Consider the following 12,249-nt stretch of genomic DNA (forward strand, 5'->3'; position numbering starts at 1 on the left):
TGGCGGCGAAAATTCAAACCCACACACCTGGCGTTATTTTTCGTTTCAACTTTTTGGGCCAAAAGCTATTTTTCAAGACAAAAAAAGGTACGTGTTAGTATATTGAACGTCTTGTTAATCTTTTGATACGGAAATAAGGCCATATTTGGAAAAGCTTGGCCGTTCCCCTTTAAAGCGAGTTACGTCTCAACCTGTATTGAAATTTGTAGGTCCGATATCGTTAATATTTATAAATATGTATTTCCTACATATAATTGACGAGATAGTTTTTTTTAGTAAACTAACTTTATAGATAAAAAATTTAAACTTCATGGGGCCGCTTCATAATCTACAATTTTTTTTAGTTATTAATTGAAAATTCGTCAGCAACGACTTGTTTATAACGCTAATCACCCCTGACTTCCGATGAACCTGATGGAAAAAAATGTGAAACACCTTAAATATGGAACTTACTCTCTTCAACTTCTGGATTACCGGTCTCCGAGACTGATTTTTAGAATCAGTTGGTAATGACGTCATACAGACTTTAATCCCTAGTTTTATAATATTCTTTAGACAATTAATGTTTAGATTTCAGTTCTGAATATTTACTTAAATTCGTCTATTCGCTTACAAGGTTTTAACAAGGTGAGTTGAGAAGTATGCCTGTTTTTTCCCTATTTTCTTAAGAGGGCCAGAGAGCTTCAAAGTGTGGCCTACTAGCCCCTGGAAGTAGGCTGCAACAAGCGCCAAACCAAGCAGCAGGGACTTTAAATACTGTTTAAGTTTACTTTTTTACGCTGGTTACCTCGATTTGTTTACAAAGTCCTTTTTCACCTATCACACGAACCCAAACCTTAATGTTTGCATTTCCCTGCTGCATGGTTTTGCGCTTGTTGCAGCCTACTTCCAGGGGATAGTAGGCCACACTTTGAAGCTCTCTGGCCCTCTTTTAACTCATCGTAGGGAAATGGAGGAAAAACAGCCATACTTCTCAACTCACCCCCTACAACTCCTTAATTTTTTTGCGTAACCTTTTGAAACACCCTGTAGAGAAGCCCTTTAAAAAATAATATCATTTTAAGGTAGTTCGTAGATCTTTAAATAAAATATTCCCGAAAATCATCTAGGCTATAAAAATAACACCCTAAAAAAACGTATATGCAAATTGATAGCGTGGGATACATTTTTCGGCTTTAATAAGAATCAACAATAAAAAAATTGTAGCTCGAATAATTTCACTTACCATCAAAAGACCTTTGTAGGCGTATATAGAGCCCAAGAAAACAGTCATTTTCTTGCTCTGGCAAAATTCCATTTCCGGAATGATTTCCAAGTCCTCGTTCTCGGGGGACGGCTGCGATGCACGACCAGAAGCGAAAGCGGACGAAAAAGGGGGTAAGAACCACGTTAGAAAAAGGAATTTGAGGAAAAACGCTTTCGAAAATTCTTCGCACGATATTAAGAAAAACTAAAAAAAAAAATGCAAACCTTTGCCTCCTCGCCTTTCTTTCGAAAAATTGAAAATGTAAGGACGAAAAAAAAACCATCCTCCCAAACTTTGGGGTTAATATTACGCGATCTTAAATTGAAGTTCTTTCTGGGGTTTTGCGCCCCATTCTTTTTTTTTAATTTTTTTCTCGGTCCAGTTCCAATCGCGATGTTGCGAGAACCAACCCCAGTTTAGACGTGGAGAAAAAATTAAGAGAAGTAATAGAACTAAAAATAACCGAGCGGTTGTTTCGCGGCGAACTCGGGAAAGCGTGCGAGCGGAGAGTCTTCTTAAGTGATGAACAAAACGAAAAAAATGCCACCTGCTACCTACGCTACCCCCCCCCCCACACCCGCGTGATCAAATTGGAGCCCCGTTCACATTCGTGTTTAATTGTGTGAGTAGTAGAATTGTTATATTATTTCTTAAGTTAAAGAAAAATCAAATTAAATAACAGATCTGAATATATAGATACGTGGCGGCTAGTCTCGATTTCAACTCAAGTTATTTAGGTAATAGAGAGGTTAAGGGGGAAGACTATAGTAAAAACCTCTTTTTCGTTCAAGCTGAACGTTTTAGTTTTAACAGTTACACAATCGAATTTTATTTTTATTAATAGGCTGAACCTTCCTCTAGTGCTAAAAATAATTTTGATAATTATAATATTAATAGTTAACGAGATATAAGGCTATAACTAAAGGGTAGTTTGGGCGCTTGCCCAACTTGTTTAGCTCCAGGGGTCCGAATAAAAACGTAATAATTAAATTACTTGGAAATTTAAAATTGTCAAAATTATTTTAAGCACTAAACAAGAGGCTGTTCTACACATAAATATTAATTTTATAAGTTAAAACACAAAAATAAAACAGTTCAGCTTGAAATAGCGTGAAACTAGACAATGACCACTGTAGTCTTCCCCCCTTAAGCCTCCGACAATATGAACGGGAACATATAGGTTTCGTCATCTGATTTGGCAATGCTGTCAAAGCATTTTGCAACTCCCTTTGGAACTGCTTCGCTTAACCTCTCTAGTAGTGTACTCTAAAAGTATTTTATTTTCCTAGGATAAGTTATAAATAGAGTAAAGTAATATAATACAGAAAAGAAGCACTGACAAAAAGACAACGTCAAAGTCCATTTATGTCACGATACGGAGACGCGTTTCGAAGCCATCAGAGAGTTCTAGAAACCCGCAAATCGAATCTTGCTCGAAACTATTGGGAAATCAATAAATGGTACGAATATTGGAATAAGACCCCCGAAGAATTATTGAATGAGCTATGAGCTAAGGAGAAATTCTTACTATACTATAAAACTACCGTGTACACGCGAAGAGAAGGAGAACGGATAGCGAGACGTTTAAATAATTTTTAGGCCAACAGAAATTTTTCATTCGTTTTCCGTTTCAATATTGACCAACGTTATTAAACGTCGTCCGTTGGGAATATAATACATTTCCGATCGGCGAACACGAAAAAAAATCGATTTAAGCGCGTAAAAAAAAACTAAACGAAAAATGGTCCGTAATTCCTACTGCTCAAATTGATAATATTTGTTTTGAGATTTTTACAAAGAGAACGTTTTCCTCGGTCAAATCGATCAAAAGGGCAAAGATAAATTATAGCAATAGCCGGCTCTTTTATATTCTACAGACAGGGCTCGTAATTTTCGTCTCCGGAATAAGTTATCGTCGTCTTGGCGAACGCGAAAAAAAACTACGTGATATAACGGAATCCCCCCCCCCTCTTCCTTCTCTTGATTCGAGCACGCTAAAATTGAGCGCCCAGCAAAGCGGGGAGGAGGCAGAATGGGTTGGTTGGGAGGGGTGGACTTACGATAGCAGTTCCGTTGGTTGTTTCCCGGTAGAAAGGATCGACAATCTGCCACGTGGTCAAGATGATGACATCAATCAGGACCAGGACGCCGACCACCATGAAGAGCTTGTAGTCTTTGATGACCTTCTTGTTCAGTTTGATGTTGGTGAATATCGCGTGAACCCGCCATGTTTTGGAAAACATGGAACCGAAGGCGAGCGTGAAGCCCGACATCAAGACCCAAGCCCGTGCCTGTCCAAAATCACCATTATTCTAATATTTATATTCATATCTTATACCGTATGTAACATAATTACTCATAAGTATGCCTCTGTATAACATTTACGTACAAAATTTTTTAATGAGACTTTGTTTCAGACGGAACGTACAATAAGTGGACCCACAAATGCAAAAATTCTTATAATCATTGCGCTATTGAAAAAGGTCACCATGACAACAAAATCACGTGAGCGCGTGGCACGGGCAAAATTATGGATTGTTAAAGTTAGAAATACTTCACTAACTTTCGTTCCCCATCAGTAAAGCTGATGACGCGTTTTTCGTCACGGAGTCGGAAATGACGTGATTTGCGTCATATCCCGTAAACAAGGTTTCATTATGGCATACTTATGAGTGATTATGTTACATATGCTTATACGCGAATATTTGAAAGTGTTTCTATACAGAGAACCTTCACTACGTAAAATTTAATTTAAGGTTAAGACAAATGGCGGAATATTATTTATAAATTATCAAAGTTAAAGAAATTTATTTTCATTAAATTGTATTTTTCAAATGACGCATTTAACGATTGAAGGTAAGCGGAGAATCACGAAAATGCGTCTCTATAATATAATAAAACATACAAACAGCTCAATTTGAGCTCGTTGTATAACGAGATGCGGCAACTTACCGCGCAAATATAAGGAAAGTTGTTTTCACTTGTTAGACCACTGTCTAGACCTAACAGGATTATGCTGGTGTAGGTTAAAATACAGCCCATAATGATCATGTTGTTCAGATAAGGACTCGACATCTTGATGTACCTAAAAATCGGGAGAGATCGCGAGATGGGGAGAAGGACATTAAAGATAGCCATCCCAGAAATAGCGACGTATATCTTTGCAACATTCCCTCCTTGAACACGTATACGCGGATAAATATTAGGCCTACAAAGAAGAAGATGGAAGACGAGACCATGGAAGGGTGAGGAACAGAGCGACTGAGTTGAGATTTTGGCGCTTCTGGCTAATTCGAAATGACCGTTTATTTCCCGGGGTTTCGCCGTTCTTTCTCTCAATTTCTTAGACGGAGATCTTGATTAACTTTGTTAGGGCGATTCTCCCGGGGGAAATGGCGAGTCATTCGGTCAGAAATTGCTACCCACAATAAAGAGAAACGCGTGGAAGCGATTGAGAGAGAGAGTACAGTGGCCAGATTAACTCCGCGGGCCCGGCGCTATCTTTCCTACGGATCGCCTACTTCTCTCGCTAACAAGGTAAAAGAACCGATGAAAGGAAACGCTGGCTGGCTATCAAGAACTAACTATACGGCCAAGAGAAACGATCATAACATTGGCCAACTATACAGGGTGGAAGCTTCAGCCGTGGTCCAGCCTCGGTACTTCTCCTAGTACACCCGAGTGCTGCGGGTGGAACACTTCTACAGGCGCTGGTAGGCCAAAAATAGACCAATGGGAGAATTGGATGCCTCAGTCGTGGTCCAGCCTCGGTACTTTTCCTAGTCTAAAAATAGACCGATGGGAGAATTAGAAACGCATCCTCCAAATGCTTTTTGCGATTGGACAAAGATGCGCTTCTAAATATGCCATTGGTCTATTTGTGGAATACCAGCGCCTGTAGAAGTGTTCGACCCGCAGCACTCTGGTGTACTACGAGAAGTACCGATGCTGGACCAAGGATGAGGCTTCCACCCTGTATATAGTCCTTCCACTCTGCCCGCTAGAACGTTAATGTCCGTGATCCACAGAAAAAGTTTCGATCAACGAACGCCATTTCCTCCCGGGTTTGTTTCGCAGCCACGGTGCTGTTCCGAGATCAGGCCACGTCCCACGTACGCCTACAGAGCGATTCTAGAGAATAGGTTTTGGGTGGGCGACGCTCGAGAAGATACTGATATGTAAATTTAAAAACCCGACTCTACACGTATATGACGCGGCAAACTGCGAGAATTAATTTAACTTTTCAGTGTATATATCACCAAGAATGTATTTATTTATATTTAGGAAGAATGATTATGTCGCAACAATCGCCGGGCACGTTGAACGCCTTTCCCCCGTCTCGCGCGGGGGGAAAGACAAAACGTCACCGGCGTTTGATTTCCATCGCGTTAGGTGACGTACATTTTAAGCAGCTAATGAAATACCGGGACTATCCGTTTTATTTTAAGCGGAGGAGCGTACTGGGGGGACCAACGGGTGGATTGAGAGAAAGGCTAAAAACCGTCTCGACATAGACACTCTCCCTAGGTATAAATAAATACATTCTTGATATCACCTATTAGTTAATTAGAAAATAAAGAAAGCCAATTAATAAACTAGATAAAGATAGTTTTCGAAAGTTAATCTAGTTCCGCGTGGCGACTGTGTAAACGAATTTAATGAAATAAGAATATTGTAATTCTATCCGAAAACTAATTATTTTTGGAAAGTCGGTACTCCTTCCTTCCCTCTCTTATTCGAACGCTTAATTAAGTTTTGAAAATTTTGCAAAGTTTAAAATTTGAATAATTAGAGAGTAACGTTGGTGTAGTTTGTGAAAAAGTGGAATCAACGATATCTCCGGCCTTCCGCCGCCACGCCACCCTTTTCAAGAGTAAGAGTTAATTTGCCTCCACTAATGTAATTTGAAACAACTCCCCGATAAGTTGGAAAATTAAAACTAAATTACGACGTGAAGGAAATTGAAACTTCGCTTAACTCGTACACGCGGGGATTCCAAAGATAAATTTAGTTCAAAAGTTGAAACTCTCATCTCCGAAGAGGTATCCCGGGGAGCGAACTCGTTAAGACGTGAGGTTTAGAACCTTAATACGAAAGTTGATTTCGAAACTAAAATACCTACAAAACCAATATAAAAAGTACGGCTGTGGCTAAGCGACGGAGGAAGTCGGCCTATTAAGAGATTGGCTCGATGAAGAGAATAGAAGGCTTACCTCTGATTGCGAAATTTAATGTTGACGACCAAAAAAACGAAAGCTAGAATGATGCCGCAAACGGCCGAAATGACCAGAATGGTATAGATGGTCAAGTTGATGCGATTCTTCCTCTGAATGCTCAATGTCCTGTCCATTGGCCGCCCAGAACCTCCTTGTCCGAATTTAATAAAAATAAAAGAGGAAAAAGCACCGACACTTAATTGATATTATTCGGCAATCCTCTTGAACCACCTCCCCATTAAGACTCGTAAAAGCGGGCGTCGTAAAGAAATAGGCCCGGCCTCGCTATTAGCTAAGCCACGCTGCGCTAAGTCCACCTTCGCGTGGATAGTCATTTCGAAATCCCAGCCCGCAATCCAATCCATTTACCAAATCTCTCTCTAAGATTTTTTTTTATTCGCTATATACAGCAGTATGTGTGACTTCTCTTCAGACAGAAGTCAAGTCGATCGGCGGAAAATCATCCTCGAAACCTACTAAATTAGGCAAGGCCCCAACGCGCTTGTTTCAAATCACGTATAAAGAAAAGGGCCACTACGTGCCTTCCACCTAAATAGTTCTTAGAGTCCTCGAGCGCTTGCACCCCCCCCCCTCCTTCTACCGTCGATACAAAGTCCCCCCCCCTAAGTTCCGAAACGAATAAAATATTTAGGCTCACCTCTCCAAAGAATGGGAGATCCTTTACTCAGATCTAAATCAGCGAGAGTGCAATCGAATTCTCCGATTTTAACTTCTTCCCCGGCTGCAGCGCCGTGTTGGAATTAGACCAAGCCAAAGAAAAATTGGAAAGAAAGGGAAAGAAAATGCGAGATAAAAAGATCGTTTTTTTTTCTTAATTCGATGAAAAAGAAAAAGAACATTTTGCGGAAATTTTGGATAGTCGGTATAAGAGAAGGGTAATAAAGGTGTACGTTTGGAAAGATACTTCGAAGATAGAGAAAAAAAGACGATTTATTTAAATTTGAATGTACCTTGGAGTTGCTTTAAAAGGACTAATCCCCGCCTTTCATTCTTTACGAAGTTAACGACACCCTGCGTATTGGAAGAGAAAAATAAGAAAATGATTCAGTCACTCGTTCAAAGTTACGAAGTTTGTTTTGGTTTTAATTAAAGGGAAAAGGAATGTTCGTACGGCAACCCAATTAAAAATTCACCGCGTATGAAAAAATCCTTGTTATTTTTTAAATGGATTTCCTCATTTGGGTCCTTTCAAAAGCGAACGAATGTAAAAGGCGCGGCTCCAAAAGTAGAGACGAGTAGATAGCTCGGAAATTGAGCACTCGAGTGCGTAAATAACCAAACCAACAAAGGATAAATGACCGCGGTACGAGTGAACTTTGCGAAAACACACGCCCTTTTGCAAAAATATACTTTCAAAGAGATTTGCACGGTATAAATTATTAATGAGCTGATGCGAATAATATCGAATAAAATCTAGATTGAAAAGTCGATCTTCAGAATTAATTACGCTGTTTCTAATCCTTAGAAGTATCCGCGTTGAAAAATAATTTCTAATTAAAACCTTCAAAGTCTGTCGTTCATTACCGATGTTTTCCTAAGTACTATTTGACACGTTCGAGACTTATAGCGAAGGTTGTATAGTTGTAAGTTAGTCGCGGTGTTAGAAATGGAGACTCACGGTGACTCCGACGAAATTCGTGTCGTTGAGGGCCTCCCTGAAGAGTCGTCCCCAGAAGACATCTCTGTACAAGAAGCCCTTGAGTTCCCACATGGGCCCCAGACCCTTCAGCTTTTCCTGGATCTTCTGAACGGCAAGCGCCAGAGCCCAGATGCCGTCGTAGGCGTACCCGTGAAACCGACTGTACTCTCCATCCCGAGTTTGATTGTATTGCTCTTCGTACTCCATAGGAGTCTGTCCAAAGAGACGAAACGTTTAAGAGAATGGGATCCAAGGCCGGGAGGCAAGGGCGGCGTGTAGAGTGAGCTTACCAATCCAGAGACAGTGACGTTCTCGGAGGTGCTGAGTGGCAGGACGTCGGTTCCAATGTAGCCTTCGAGGGCCTCCAGGATCTCGTCGAGCTGGCAACGGGTCTGATCGAGGTCGTACTCCCACCACCGCTCCCGGTACATCGAGACGATGATCCACTGGTATTTTCGGCCGTACATCCCTTGGTGGAAAGCCTTATTCACCATACAAACGTGTTAAGGTACAGTTCCGACATCTGCTCTAAAAATTTACTGCTGAGCTAAAAATCAAAAGGTATATCGCATATACCTTCCAAGTAGCGAACTAACTCGGCCCACTTACTTCGCAAAAAATCTTGCGCGCCCAGTCCTCGTCAAAACTCCCCAGAATGATCCGAACGTTGCTAGCCTGCGTCACGAGGCGAAGCGGCACAAAAATAATCATCATAATAAGCTACTTTTAGTTTACAGATTTTACGTCATCAAAAAAAACCGTTTTCCGTTAAAAACTCGCCCACATAAGCGTTAAAGGGAGTATAAAGTAGACCGTTCCATACGAATATCACGCTTTGGCCGCTAGAAGTGGTTTCGATTGGCTTTTAAGGTTAAAAGACTGAAGGATAAACTCTATCCTCATCGCGACTTTCCTAGCTTGGACAAATAAACTACTGGGCCATAATCTAGAATGGGTGCTTGGTTTTTTTAGAACAGCGCCGCTTGTAACGCCATGGTGTCCGATATTGGAAATATTAAAACCCAAATATTAAGCACGTAAGAAAAATAAGCCTAATATCCTTAACTCTACATCTAACGTGCTTGGTATTTGGCTAGGAGCAACAAACGCAAAGGAGAACGCAACCCGTCGAAAGTCACGCATTTTCTCGCATACAGTTTTCATTGGTTAGACGCTTTAGCGCCTGCTGCCGTCGGAAGGGGAAAATTCGGAAATTGTCTTCTCCCTTTCCGTAAAACGTTCAGCGTAAAGGCTCGTCCAATGAAATTTGTACGCAACACTGCGTTAGCGTGTTTAAAGACTAGCCGCGTTCTCCTCGTGTTTGTTGTAATTGGGTGGAAATTTTAAGAATGAAGTTTCCGCTCATGATTCGGGTCCGGTAGTTTATTCGTCCAGCTTCCTAGCTTATTGGAAGATGTTCCATGAAAGGAACATTTCAACTAAATTTGTCTACAAATTATCCAAACACTTTACACTCCTTTTAAGCCCCAGCGTCACTCGATTTAATTTCGCGTAATTTGAAAAGTTATAATGCCGTTTAAACCTATTCAGTCGTGTTAGCTCATTCACCCTTAACGCACTAACGAGCTCTTGATAATTCCGAGACTTAAATAGACATTATTTTGCTCACGGAATAAAAATTAAAAAGGTACCAAATTACGATTATGTACGGAAATTAACACGTCATTAAAAGGCGATTTTAGCCCCCCCTCCGGGTAGTGTTGCGCGTACAACGTCTTTGCGGAACAGATTTCATCGATTAAGTCGTTAGTCTCAAACCTCCAAAATAGCGTACGATACACGAACATAACCCCCGCCACCCAGTACCGCCTAAACACGAATGACAGCGGGAAAATGACGCCTTTCGAGAAATCACTTAATACAATATTCCATCGGAAGCATCGATCATACGGTTCCAGCTTTGTTTATATATAAAACTAAAAACGTTAATGGGAGAGATACGTCTCGCGATAATGAGTAAATGGATTATCCATTACGTCAAGACTGAAAAAATAGATAAATTCGAGCAAACGCGAAAATATCCCAAATAAGGAAAAATATGTCTTCGTATAGGAAAAAGTCACCCTCCGGTATGATGAATCGAAGTAAATTTGCTTTAAAGACTCATCCATTTCGATTTAAGTTGACCTCACCGATTCGGCTTTTCTTAAAGCGAAAGAAAAAGATTTTTCCGAGTAAAATGGCAAAAACCTCCGAAACCGAATCAGTCGGAGATAATTCTCCCCGAAAAGGAAACTTTATATTTACGGTGCTTATCACGGGGTTACCCGAAACTCGATTCAAAATCCGTACGAAGCGACCGCACCCCGTTCCAGTCTATGGATAAGGCAATCGGCTAACTGCGGATACGGAGGACGAGTGAAGGGACGCAATAAGACTTTATATTCCCGAATGACGGGTTGACTTTTAGCTGTCGGCTATATTTCTATAAAGTAAAATTTATATGGGAAGCTCGCGATGCTACGCGCGGATGCGGCGAGGCGGAGTATAAAAGAAAAAACAGTCCTAACTTATTTTAACTCCTTAAAAGATATCGAACGAACGCCGTGGAGAGGGAAAAAGAGGCTGATATCTTTCCTTAACTCCATTCAACTTTTCTTATTGCCTTATAAATACAAACTGACAGATCATTCTCTCGAAGGATGCATCACCGCAGCACCAATACGCGAGCCGGAAAACGTTGAAAGAATTCCGGGCCCCAATTTTGGCCCTTACACTTTATTTCTTTTTTCGTTTTATTTATTTACTTTGGATAAGAACGCGGATCAAATAAACTCTATTTCCGGATTTTCTACGGTTTTGTTTGCAATTTCGGACGATTTTCAAAACTAATATTCCAAAATTATTTTTATTTTCGTATAATTTCTACATAAATAAAACTTTTTAATCGCTTGAAACGTGTGTACCTTCACAGGCTAATTTTTCAAAATGATTTTGGACAGAAAACCTAATTCCTCACAAATTGTAATTTTCACATTTTCATTCGCTATAGCGGAGAAATACACGCGGTGATGCGGATTATGCTTCCGCTGAGTGCAGAGAAATACACGCGGTGATGCGGATTATGCTTCCGCTCTGTGCGGAGAAATACACGCGGTAAATTTTAAGCCGTGATGCGGAATATGCTTCCGCTGTGTGCGGAAAAATACACGCGGTAAATTTTGAGCTGTGATGTGGATTATGCTTCCGCTGATTGCGGAGAAATACACGCGGTGATGAGGAACATGCTTCCGCTGATTGCGGAGAAATACACGCGGTGATGCGGAATATGCTTCCGCTGAGTGCGGAGAAATACACGCGGTAAATTTTGAGCTGTGATGTGGATTATGCTTCCGCTGATTGCGGAGAAATACACGCGGTGATGAGGAACATGCTTCCGCTGATTGCGGAGAAATACACGCGGTGATGAGGAACATGCTTCCGCTGATTGCGGAGAAATACACGCGGTGATGAGGAACATGCTTCCGCTGATTGCGGAGAAATACACGCGGTGATGAGGAACATGCTTCCGCTGATTGCGGAGAAATACACGCGGTGATGAGGAACATGCTTCCGCTGATTGCGGAGAAATACACGCGGTGATGAGGAACATGCTTCCGCTGATTGCGGAGAAATACACGCGGTGATGCGGAATATGCTTCCGCTGAGTGCGGAGAAATACACGCGGTAAATTTTGAGCTGTGATGTGGATTATGCTTCCGCTGATTGCGGAGAAATACACGCGGTGATGAGGAACATGCTTCCGCTGATTGCGGAGAAATACACGCGGTGATGAGGAACATGCTTCCGCTGATTGCGGAGAAATACACGCGGTGATGAGGAACATGCTTCCGCTGATTGCGGAGAAATACACGCGGTGATGAGGAACATGCTTCCGCTGATTGCGGAGAAATACACGCGGTGATGAGGAACATGCTTCCGCTGATTGCAGAGAAATACACGCGGTGATGAGGAACATGCTTCCACTGATTGCAGAGAAATACACGCGGTGATGCGGAATATGCTTCCGCTGAGTGCGGAGAAATACACGCGGTAAATTTTGAGCTGTGATGTGGATTATGCTTCCGCTGATTGCGGAGAAATACACGCGGTGATGAGGAACATGC

The 12,249-nt window shown here is 41.4% G+C and overlaps 1 protein-coding gene across 2 annotated transcripts in view; it reads right to left on the reverse strand.

Annotated features, from left to right (window-relative positions):
• The window catches only part of GABA-B-R2 (gamma-aminobutyric acid type B receptor subunit 2), a 132,213-nt gene that overhangs the window by 8,455 nt on the left and 111,509 nt on the right, over nt 1-12,249 (reverse strand). The window contains exons 5-13 of one of the 2 annotated variants that reach the window (XM_090177691.1): nt 8,732-8,797; nt 8,413-8,604; nt 8,102-8,335; nt 7,434-7,494; nt 7,121-7,204; nt 6,460-6,610; nt 4,199-4,331; nt 3,307-3,537; nt 1,226-1,336 (exon numbers count right to left, since the gene is read on the reverse strand). In XM_090177691.1, coding sequence (XP_090033817.1) covers nt 1,226-1,336; nt 3,307-3,537; nt 4,199-4,331; nt 6,460-6,610; nt 7,121-7,204; nt 7,434-7,494; nt 8,102-8,335; nt 8,413-8,604; nt 8,732-8,797 — 1,263 coding nt within the window. Of the gene's footprint in view, nt 1-1,225; nt 1,337-3,306; nt 3,538-4,198; nt 4,332-6,459; nt 6,614-7,120; nt 7,205-7,433; nt 7,495-8,101; nt 8,336-8,412; nt 8,605-8,731; nt 8,798-12,249 lie in introns of both variants that reach the window. The other variant, XM_090177690.1, reaches the window with a different exon arrangement.

The sequence above is a fragment of the Leiobunum rupestre genome, chromosome 6 (genome assembly GCF_980474605.1).
Source record: "Leiobunum rupestre chromosome 6, qqLeiRupe1.1.hap1, whole genome shotgun sequence".
Classification (NCBI taxonomy): Eukaryota; Metazoa; Arthropoda; class Arachnida; order Opiliones; family Sclerosomatidae; genus Leiobunum; species Leiobunum rupestre.